This window comes from Anopheles funestus, chromosome 2RL, assembly GCF_943734845.2.
Source record: "Anopheles funestus chromosome 2RL, idAnoFuneDA-416_04, whole genome shotgun sequence".
Taxonomy (NCBI): Eukaryota; Metazoa; Arthropoda; class Insecta; order Diptera; family Culicidae; genus Anopheles; species Anopheles funestus.
Window position 1 is genome coordinate 76,627,253 of NC_064598.1, and position 12,123 is coordinate 76,639,375.

Genomic DNA, 12,123 nt, shown 5'->3' on the forward strand with positions numbered 1-12,123 from the left:
CAGAAAGGGTTAAATTACTCAAAAGCCATCAATTTCGATCCATCCAATACCAGTGTGCACCGTCATTTGTGCAACGTTTCGGACCGAATGTGCCGGATTCTTCCTCACGTTGGTTACATTATTCACTAGTCTCGAGTGTTTCTTGCCATAAGCATCCGCTCTCGCGTGCAAATTCAATCATCATCAGCATCATCATCACCATCATCATCATTACGGTTGCATCGCGCAATGCAACAGAAGCAGCACATCCGGATGCATTAGCTGACTAAACCGCAGCTGCAACGAAGCGAAAAGCGTACGCCCATCATTCACCGTCAATCGGTTGTAATAAATTTTATCCATGTGTGAGTCCGGGTCGGTTTCAGCACTCGTTAATTATACTATCCGTCGGACGGAATGTTCTACCGGCAGCAATGGTCCTCACATCACCCGAAAAAGGGAGTGAAAACCGTTGCTTGGTTTGAGTGATGAAGCATTTGAACAGTTCAAATCAACAATCCAAATGGCACAGAGCAATGCTTTTGTTTCAGTGTGGTAACGTTTGTTGCGCAATTAAGTTAAATAATTTAATCGCTACGTGTACCATTCACCTGCCCCGAACAACGTCCAATTAAATTACTCTTGCTTTGTTTCCCATTTTTGTTTTTTTTTTTTTGCTTTGAAGAATAAGTACACAAGCAAAAAAGAAAGAACATTCCTTTAATTCAAACTCTCCAAGCTTGTAGGTACAACATTCCACTATTCCATCAGCTCGTGGCGGTACTTGCGAAGCGAAACAGTTATTCACTGCTTGCTTAATTAACTTTCCTTCCTTCGAGCGTCAACGTATCGATTTCCTTTGAAGCTAATTTCAACCAATCTAACTGGTTTTAATCAGCTTTTGTTTTACTTTTCACAAGCGTAATTGCGTAATTGTGGTTCAATAAATTTAACCAACCGTTACAAACCAGATCCAAACAATTCGGGCAATTTTAAAGAGTCTTTAAAGAGACGCGATTCCTAATGGTAGGTGATCACGCAGTCACGAATTACTCCGGAATTGGAAATGTTTTCCGTCACGTTGTCGTTGTCAAAACATGGGATGGAACAGTGTGTAGCGAAAAAAGAAGGGTTATCTGTTTTTTATAATACATTTTTTCTGCATTACAAAAAATGTTTTGAAGTCTAACGTTGCATTAAACAAATTTTCAAAACATAAAATTTGATTGATAAAATATTTATTCGCATTTATTTTTAAACAATCCTATTCTACGTAAGCCACTGTACATAAATAAAGCTCTCCTTACGGATGAATTCAATGCACGTGTGTCGCGGATCACTACCCAGCCTAAACCAGCGGTACGGCTACCTTGTACTTTCGTTTCCATTTTTAAACATTTTACCACCCCTGGGGAAATGTGTTGCTTCCGCTTAAGCTTCCTTATCGGGAAGTGAAGCCCGGTGTACATCCAAAACATTTTGTAGCCTATTTGTTTTTGGCACGTTCGCCGAACCTTAGCTGGTAATTACCGAGAAGAAAAGGTTTCGTGACGAAAGGAAATACACGAAGATACCTGCAAAACAGCAGCACTGGAGTGGAAAATCGAAGCGCAAAAAAAGCTTCTCAATTCAGGCACGATTTGCTACTAAACTCGCACTGGAACCATGGTCTAGCTTTGTGATTTCCGGTACTGGAAATCGTAGGGCAGCGAGTAGGGCAGAACGTTCCTGAAATTTGTACGATTTTTCTCTCGGTTTGGGTGAGGTACACCCTGCTTGTGATGTTGTTTTTTCCCATGCGCCAACCTTCCACCAGGAAGCATCGGGAGAAGATGAATTCGTTATACGTTTTTTTTACGCCCCCAAAAAGCACGCAAAACATCGTGCGTTCAATTTTGGCCCGGTACGGCCCCCACCGTGCAAAAACCATTAGTTCGGCTAAACGACTGGGATGGAATGCGTACCCAGGGAGAGACCCAATTGGTCTAATTCTCCTATTCGCTCACCTTCACCATTCGTTTCCTGCAAGCATGAGGTGGTCAATAAAATTTGCTTTTATCGCTTCTGCCTCCCAGAATGGCATCCGTGGATGGCCTTGGGCGAATAATGTGGCTTGGGAAGCAAAAACACTGACTACACGGCCCACGTGGAAGGCGTGGAGAGAAATAATGTCCCATCGGTCAACGTTTGAAGCTGCCACTATTAAGCGTGCTAAGTCGTGACCGGCATTCCCTATCAGTGGAAGCTTTCGTATCGATCCGGACCGGCAAATAATGACCGACGGATCTACGGTCTGGAGCGGAGATGAACCAGGCACCGTTCGGTAATAAAGGCGGTTGACCGCGTGGAGGATCTGACTCGACTGCCATGCTTGGATTGATGTTTATTGTCGTTTTCCGGCTAGAAAAGCATGGCGAAACATGATGCCACCATAATGGCGGGCCAAAGGTTATTTATACGCTGGTAATTTCAATCAAATCAAGCAGTTTTTCCAGCGCGATGTAAATCGTTTTGCAGATGAATTGAGCTGTAAACATGTGCAGGATAGTTTGATTATTTTATTGAACATTGCAATTGGGAAATAAATAGAAGAATGTGATAAGCGGCAAATAAATCGAATCAGGTATAGCGGATGCTATCACTAGATGAAATCAAATTGCATACTTCCAGGGGTTATTCGTCTCAGTTGTATAGTTTTGCCTTAAAGTATGCAATCTGCTGCACATTGGAATGCTATTTATTGATTATTCAAGAAAAAATTACCATTTAAACAAAATGCTTTTCTAATGACACCTTTACTACAAATCCAGTCAATCATCCTAACTAATATAATCCTCTTTAATATTCCCCATTTTTTCCCTCAGGAATGGCCACTACAAATCAAGTATGTCCAGTTACGAGACGCCGGTTTATACGAGTGTCAAGTTTCAACCCATCCACCGACGTCAATCTTCGTTAAGCTGGACGTGGTCGGTACGTGCCTCCTGTTTGATTTCTTACACCGAAAAATTCATTCCACTTTTGCTATAATTTTTCTACCACAAAATGTTACATCTACTAATTTCTTGCATATTGTTCTGACTTTTCAATACAGAGGCAAAAGCGGAAATTTTTGGTCCATCGGAAAAGTATCTAAAACCGGGTTCGATGTTGCGGTTAACGTGTCGCGTCGTGCAAAGCAACGAACCACCGTTGTACATATTCTGGTACCATAACAATCGCATGATCAACTACGATGCACATCGAGGCGTAAACGTATCGACCGAAGCGGGTAAGTACTGTGTTTTTCACCTCATTTTTATCCCATCAACGGTGATACTGCTGCAAATGATGCAGGTTGTAACAAACAAACAAAACATCGCTTCGAGTCGTTAGGACTTTAATTTAAAATTTGTTTATTTTGGTTAATTCTGTTTGTTTTCATACTGTTGCATAGGGCACGATGGTAAAAAAATGCAAAATAAAAACGTATTTTATTATCATTTACATATGCACCATTTGTACCCATCGTTCAGCCATTCCATTTTGGTTAACACATCCAATTAACATCGCCCTTGTTTGGGTTTTTTTTCATTTCCTACAGACAATCGGTACTCGGAGCTTGTCATTTCACACACGAACACACTCAACTCGGGAAACTATTCGTGCGTTTCAAACAATGCCGTCGCTGCATCAACGCTGGTGCACATTTTGAACGGTAAGTAGCGATGAACGGTTTTACAACATGAGTAACATCAGTATCAATCCGAAGAAGGAAACGCATTGGGATTTTTAATTTGTGTACATTATTTTAACATTTTTAGTTTTGTGTTTTATCCTCTTTATTTTTGACTGAAAATACCCGTTTAAACTGGTTTCCCGTCCAAAACTGACTTTTCAAATGGTTTCGCTATTTTTTTCTCGCCCCTTGTACAACTTAAGTCTTTGAAACACTTTGGATCACAAAATCATTTCATGAATAAATAAGATTTTTTGCACTTTTCACCTCATACGAATTTTATTTCGTAAATCATATTAATTTAAATTTCTTCACAACCACAAAATGCGTTATGTGCAATAAAAATATGGATAAATTATTGCTTTCATTTTAAGTAAACATAAAAAAATACCATATCGATTTATAGGCACAGTCATCATGTGCAATCATGTCACCGTTATCGGCATCATTTTATGTTTCCATCCCGTGTCCCAAACAATTCTGCCCCCACACTTCCCCGGTGGCTGTTAAAAATGTAACAGGGCAACAATAAATGTGCCCTGTGACCTGATGCTTACTCATCCTTGCACAACTCTCATGAAACCTCTCGTTTTCTCTCCTTTCGCAACACGTTTGGTGCAGGCGAAAACCCGGCAGCCATGCAACACGGCGATCATGGAAATGCGGTCCTGGTGGCATCACATATTCATCTGCCGCTGGCTATTGTAACATATCAGGTCATCAATTTCGTCTTAAATATGCATTGAGTTCACTGCACAACGAGGACAATGCTGACTAATAGTGGTACGTAACGGGTGTACGAATGGTACTAGTGACGAAACAAAACCAAACGTACCAGAAATCTACATAAAAGTGTGTGCATTCAATGGGGAATGCAAACATTGGGTGAGGTTGTTGTAATGGTACCGTTGCACACAGAATAGAAAAATCAGCTGCTCAGCTCTGCAGCTCTACAGTTCGGATGAACTTAAAAACAAACTAGTGTAATACACAAATCGGGTCGAGATTTATTTCACAATTAAAGCTCCACTCTAAACGGGATGGAAAGTGGCCCCGTAAGTGTACGTATGTCTGTATGTGTATGACGAAGATTCGATCAAACATTTTCTTACACTTGCCATGTGTAAGGTGGATGTGTAGCGAGCCGTATAAAAACCGTGAATAAGCCGTGTGATGAATAGCGAGGACAAAAACCAAACAGCAAGTGACACATTGTACATATAGGTAAACGAAAATGGCATAAATCAAATTTAACGTAGCGTTTGATGTAACTTTGTATGGTATTTGTAAAAGGATAGTAAATAAACATCGGCGATGAATTGCAAACTGAACATACACCGGTAAAGCTATCAACCGAAAATCACATTCTGCTCTAAACGGCAATACAAAACAAAAAAAAACAAAGAAAAAACTTTGTAAAAAAAACAAGATATGGTTTTTACACTGTTTCTTTCATCTTTTTCAAACAACGAGATGATTTTAAACACACTATAAAAATAACGTACCAGATATTAAAAAAAAAAGATTAAGTTTTCATATCACAATTCTTAACACAAAAATCCATTATTTAAGAACATAAACAGAATGAAATGCCACCAGTTTCCGAACTTCTTACTTTACTGCAACAGCGAAGGTTAAAATGGAAAGGTGAAAGAAATGTAAAACAAAACAAAAACGCAACTGTAAAACCCATTTGTTCATCTTTGATGAGCATTGTTTGTGAAGAATAAACGTTGAAAAAATGATAAACAAAAAACTCTGTTAGCTAAGTGTAGATTGGTACCGGAAACGGAAGGAGAATTGTATTTAAAAACAAAATAATATTAAAAAAAAAACCCACATTGAAAAACAAAAAGAACTAATGAAAGGATTCCCTCTCAACCGAACAGCAACAAAAGAAAAACACACCCCAAAAAAACAGTAGGTCTTCATAATACAGCTGACGGCTGCGGTATAAGACGTTTGTACATAAACCGAGAAACCGAGAACACGAAGCAAATGAAAACAATGCGCAAAAAATAAAACCCAGAGCAGAAGAAAGTAAGCATGTCCAACTACAAATAGCATTTAATAAATGAAGAGGGAAAACTCTGTACACAGAATGAGAGGAGAAAAAACAAAACAAAACATTTCTCGTCAAACCAAACAAAATGAGTAGGAAATAAAGAAGCCGTTAAAGAAACAACAACAACCATGTGCGGAATGCGATAGAGAGGGACAAAACCACCTTTCACCTGAACTCAAATGCAAATTCGTGTGCAGGCGAAACCCCTTTTTTTCCTGCGGATGTAAATCAAACATTCGCGTACCACTGTGAGATAAAAGCGGTTTAATAAAGGTAAATATATTTGGATTATAACGTTATCTCTGTTCGTCTAGAAAGTAGAAAGAAAGTAACTTTTCTCCCGAACGCCGGCTCTACTGTCTGAATGACACCTGAAAGTATGCAGTTCGATTGACGTAAGCATTGATCAGCGCCAGAATGTATGTTTTTTATGATTTTTTTTGTTATTTCCAACCTTTTTTATGTTTCCTGTCGTCACTTGTTAACACCATTAGTACAACAGTGTGTATTATTTCCCAAAGATCGGTTTCGAATAAAGTTCGATACGTTTTATTTACGTAACGTTCGTTTTGTATCGACTTCCCACCCTAATGGTACCTGGAAACATGCGAAACCCCCTGTTCAGTCTCGCCATTTCAAACGGAGGAATGCCCGGGACGACATGCCTGTGTCAGTGCCGAATGTTAACAATGTGATTTCACTTCCGTAAATGGAATTTCCCATCTGCATCTCTCCATCATCGGCTCTTGCCCGGAATCGGAAACCGAACCATAATGATAAAAAGCTAAAGAACAACAAGCCAGAGAAAGAAACACTGAACAAGCACTGAAACACATTTACCGCCCGTTCTTCACCTGCGTAATTCCAACCCACGGCTGGAAGACCTCATTCAATGCGAACTCATTCTCGGGGTACTTTTCAGCATATTCTTTACCATTCTCGCACCTGCACCTAACAGGGATCCGTCCGTTTTGTGGGCTGTGTTTGAGAACTTGAAGACGTAAGCTCCATCTTCACGACGTAAGCCAATGGAGAACATTTTCCCATTTCCCTTCCAGCCTGCCTGACATGCCCCAACCTCCCACAGTGGTTGTTAACAGTTTTCACATTTCTTGTTTCGTTTTTCCATTTGTACACTGTACACCAATTTCAATGCATAATAATCGAGTCGGAGAGAGGAACCCAGGAAGGACGAAGAGGGTACAAAGGCGCTACTTTACAGCCACAGTGATAATGTAATAATCCGGTGAATGGCATTACGGTGAATTTATCGATTATGAGGTTTCCGAATGCTGGCGATCGAAAATGGTAAGTGTATGTAAGCTCCCACCGTACGCTAAGAACCTTCTTTCCAACGCAATTTTGCTACCCGAAATTGATCGGAAGAAAGCCATTGCCGTATCATGGGCGGCGATACACAACAGAAAAAATACTGCCAACCTCACAAAAACTCTGTAATGGGGGCATTTTGCATAGAGAAAAAATCGATACAAAATTTTCACACCCAGAATTGGGGATAACGAAAGGTGTTTTTTTTTTATTTATTTATTTGTGCTACAGGATAAAGAGAATATGCTTTGTGTATTTATTTCGTATCACATGTGTTTTTACCTTTCTGGTTTGCTTTCCCTTGCTTTTGTAATGTAAAAATTTCGTTTGGTAAAATGTGATCGTGCACAAAAGAAGCTTTACTCGATTCAATCATGCAAATCTGCAGACTAAAAGCGGCAGCAATTACTTCCATAAATCAACCATTATTTCATGTAAATGCTTCGTCAATTAATTTCGTGAAATATTTATATTACTTCCGCAGAAGCTGTAATCGCTGTAGAATACCACCTCTTTGTGTAATGTTTTTTTTTTTTTGTATTGTATACAGTCTAGTGATTTTAAATTAAAAAGCATTACAGAGCTAAAACGACGAGGATAAACGATATTTTTGCAAAACACACTGATGATAATTCCCTTCAGGATCATTCTCCCATACGCAGATCTGATTATCCGGTTCCGGATAAATGAAAATTAAAAAAGGCAGATATGTCTGGTCAAAACTTCCGAGAACTGTTCTTAGTAGCAGAATGGAAAAGAATGTCAGAATGTTAAACCAGTTGACAGGGTCTAGCCACTGGTAATAATTTTGATATTAATCCTTTTCTAAATTATACACAATAAATTGCATACTGATAGGCGCTTACTTTAAACAATCCTGGTCATGGCATCATGTAGCAGGTATTTTCTTACTAAAAAAAACGCTTTAAACGCTGTTGTAAACGATTTTCCGTTCTGATCAGTTTTTGATATTTGCTTCATTTTATGAGAATCCGGTATGTGAATCATTGTGCGCGCAAATATTATCCCTCGTAAAATTATCACTTTATGCATACATTTACAACACGTCATAAAATATTCGCTCGCTCTAATACACTCCCGCTGTCCGATCGGGACCCAATATTGATCGGCAAATAGCAGACATTACGTGCGAGTGTGCTGGTGTATGGTTTACAGTTCATCAGCACACTCTAACATAAGGTGCAAATTGACTTTATACACATACCAGGCAAACAGGAAAGGGAAACAAACCAAGCATCCAAATGCCGGTATACACACGCTCCACGAACCACCGGAATGAACCGTCTCCCATCTGCGCTGCCGGTTCGTTTTGCAAGTCGAATATGGTTCGTCATACATGCTGGAATACCTGTGCACCTTTCTTGCCCACCGTGCGAAGCCCTTTACTAAGCCACGCATCGAACATGGTGGTGCCTATTTTTGGCACCCAATTTGAGCTTGTACGGGTGCGTTTGCGGAAATTTTCTATCACCCTGCTCCAGATAACCGATTTTGACAGAAGGTGAAACGAATCGCTCGCTCCTCACCACCTTACCTGTACCGAGCTTGGGGAATCAGGATACAGGCCACAAATGGCCACAACGATGGTTCTTTGCACCCGGTACGCACCATGCACGATTAGCATATAGATTCAAGTTGTGCCAATCAAGTGTCAAGAGAAAATGGTTGAGTTTGTTTTTCGTCCTTACAGCCCTTTTTTTATTTGGTTTCCCCCTGGCCGAATAAACCGGACAGGAGAAGTTTTCCTTTTTTTTTTTGGTCTATCCCTTAAGGTTTCGTGCCTAGTATTACCTCTCAATACACATGTGTGTGTGAGTGTTTTGTATTTTTTTTTTTTGTATTTTTTTTAAAGGTTCCTTTCTCAACACGAAACGGTTCACCGTGACAGCCACTTTGACGCTTTGCCACTTTCAATTTCATTGTATCCGTATCCGTTGATTTGACTTCAGCTTCCGTTCAGAAGTTTCTACGACATTCACTTCGCTTAACGGCATATGGCAATTTTACTAAGCCTACAAACTAATCGGCTTTAACACCACCACTTTCACGGTAAAAGCAAAACCCATTCCCCGTAAGCATCCCATTTTGTAGTTGAAAGGATGACAGATAGTGTGATGTCATCCTTCGTCTGATCGTTTTTTTTTGTTGGTTTGTTTTGTTTTGCAACCCACCCACACAGAATGGTCAGTTTTCAACCGAAACCCAAAAAACGAAGGGATTGAAAACATTTGACCCACATCTTTAACCCTTCCAATTGACACCATTTGGCTTGTCCGGAATCGAGTGGAACAGTGCCACTTCAATATCGCATGCTTAATGCGGTGGATATGTTTAATCGTTGAGCTATTGAAACGGGAAACAGTTATCACAGCTGAGGCGGTTGCCAGCGGGAAAATCGTTGAGCACCGGTCTTTGTCTAATCGTTCCAAATGTACCGGAAGAAGTTTGCTCCAGATGGGAACCCGAGCGTAGTGTTTTATTTTGCCATCGTTTCTAAGATGGTCAGCAGTAACAATCCCGAAATAGGGAAGTTTGCCAACTGGCCTTCGTTCGGTGGTTGGCCACAAAATAAAGCTTCAAAATGTTTTCCAAAACCAATGTTCTACAGAAGCGTAGCACTAACCCGGGATGGCAAACGATGAAGTTCCTTTTAAGACGAACGAAATAGAAGTCAGTTTTCTTCCGGCACGGCTGGAAGGGAGTACATTCCAAGCCTTCAAAAACAAGCCTTTCCTTTCTTACTGTCTTTCTACTTAAAGGTTTTTGTTCCTTTTTCTCACTCTCTATCGCTGTATCTGTTTATTAGATAATCATTTAATCGACACTCGGTTTGCTCGGGCAAGGAAAGCACTGGGTGCGAGCTTCCGGCGCCAGAGCATCGATTAAGCAGTGTCGAGGAAGATTATCTTTTGCACCCGTTCGGTATCCTAAGAAAATATTCCTACCATCTCTACCCATCCGGAAGGTGACGCTTTTCCAAGCGAGGTTTTTGTGGGTTGGAGGCGAGTAAGCATGCTGCTATTGGTCTGTGTCTGTATGTGTGTGTGTTTGTGAGTATTGACTTAAACTTTAAAGATAAACACGATCAAAATGTGAACTCCGGCTTCGAAAATCGTTTAAGATGATGATGTTATTATTTTGGAGCTCAGGATGCGGGAAAGCATTTGATGAATTGATGGCATTTTGGAAAGCTAATGAGCAGAAATAGGACAGGCATGTTGATAATGGAACACTTTCAAGCTGTTTAAACAGATTCTCACTTTTCGCTTGTTTGGGAACATGAATAAAGTATTTTTCTCAATTTAACGGATTTTTTGAATTTATTTTAAAGTTTCTGGATTTAAAATAATCTTTTGACAGAGTTTAAGATTAAAATATAATCGTGTTTACTACATGAAAAAAATTGAAGAAAGTAGAGCAAAAAATACTTTTTTATTTTATCATATTTCATCAATCCTATTTAATGGATCGATCATAATAATAATGTTTCTTAACTACAAAAAAATAATATAAAAATCCTCTATAAAAACCTTTTTAATAATCTCTTCTCAGTTGCTCATTTCCAAATGTGAAACATTCATAAAATAAATCCTGCCAAAATTGGTCTCCTTTTTGGCGTATAAATTTTAATGAAAGTGAATAAATCAACCACCAGAAAGGCAGAGATTCAATCGTTCCTCGTATGTTTCCCAAGAGCGTATGTGCCTCGAATGCATACCGGTTATCCGTTGTATCTTTTTTATTTTACTCTCCATTTTCCATTCCACACCGTTTTCCGTCGCTTTTCGGACCGATTTTCCGGACACTTGAAAAACCATTTGAATTCCGGTTTTCCCACCCCGCGGGGGTAACAACATCATTTGCAAACCATACCGTCAGTCTCCGGTGGGTACGGACGACAAAAAAATAGCTGACCACCGAAACATTCCTGCTCTATGGGACACATTTGAAAATGATTTCATTATACCCCGTCTGTCCCTGGTGTCTAATTTTCCTTTTTTATTTGTGTGTGTGTTGTGTTTTAATCATCGCCGTGCCTAGGAATGGAAAAAAATGCAAATGCTCGTCGGAACGAGTGTGGAATCTATTAGGCTTGGAGCTGGACAACAGCTTTACTGCAGCGAGTTCCAGTTAGGCAAACGGAACATGGGAAGAAAATAATTGCAAAATGAATGTTCTTCGTTGCGACGAACTAACCCATCATTAGAAGGCTTTTTTCCGGGGTTTGTTTTTTAGGGGTTTTTCCCTAATAGGACACTGTGGAAATCGTTGTGCATAATGTACGTTAAACACCATCTACATTACTCGGACAACTCGGGATATAGGCTCACACCGGATGTACAGGGCTATTTGATTGGTTGAATATTCATTGCCTAATTTGCGTCGCACGAAGCGTTTAGTGACCTTTTCTTTCCTTTACCGACCTTGCTGGTTTTTTTTAACGTGATCACTAGGGAATGCTAATTGATAGCAAAAGCTAACCTATGTAGACAAATTTGTTTTCCGTTTATCAGTAAACTGGAATGTAAATGGGCAAGGCTAGGTAATTGCATTATGTTACTAATATATTTAACAAGCCCTTTAAGTTAATATATTAGAAAAAGTGTATTTATTTTATCCTAATTTTTATGTCAATGGAAATCCAAAAATACTTAGTACAGTAATTCATGTATCTGTTTGTCTAGTTATACGTCAAATGAAGACTATTGGTTTAATGTCTATATAAGCAAAAGCACAGACTTGTTTTATTTACATTTTTTTGTAATTTCTCACAGTTCGGCGGTATTCCAAAAGCCTAATCGTATAATTTTTATTGCTGTGGCAATACATTTGAACGTTATTACAGTTCAAATATGTTAAAATTATTAATATGTTAAAATCTGTTAAAATTTATTAATACATTCATCATCCGAAAATTCAGCAATTGCAACAAATGGCTTTAGAATTTTGTTTAATGTTGATGCCTGACACGCCATCACTGCATGCTTAAAAAACATAAACTTCATATACA

The 12,123-nt window shown here is 39.3% G+C and overlaps 1 protein-coding gene across 4 annotated transcripts in view; it reads left to right on the forward strand.

Annotated features, from left to right (window-relative positions):
- Positions 1-6,056, forward strand: part of LOC125763932 (uncharacterized protein DDB_G0271670-like) — a 39,378-nt gene extending 33,322 nt beyond the window's left edge. For all 4 annotated transcript variants that reach the window (XM_049427670.1, XM_049427668.1, XM_049427669.1 and 1 more), the window contains 4 exons: positions 2,844-2,952; positions 3,074-3,250; positions 3,563-3,676; positions 4,319-6,056. In XM_049427670.1, coding sequence (XP_049283627.1) covers positions 2,844-2,952; positions 3,074-3,250; positions 3,563-3,676; positions 4,319-4,443 — 525 coding nt within the window. In that variant the 3' untranslated portion in view covers positions 4,444-6,056. The remainder of the gene's footprint in view (positions 1-2,843; positions 2,953-3,073; positions 3,251-3,562; positions 3,677-4,318) is intronic.
- Positions 6,057-12,123: the final 6,067 nt, after the last annotated feature.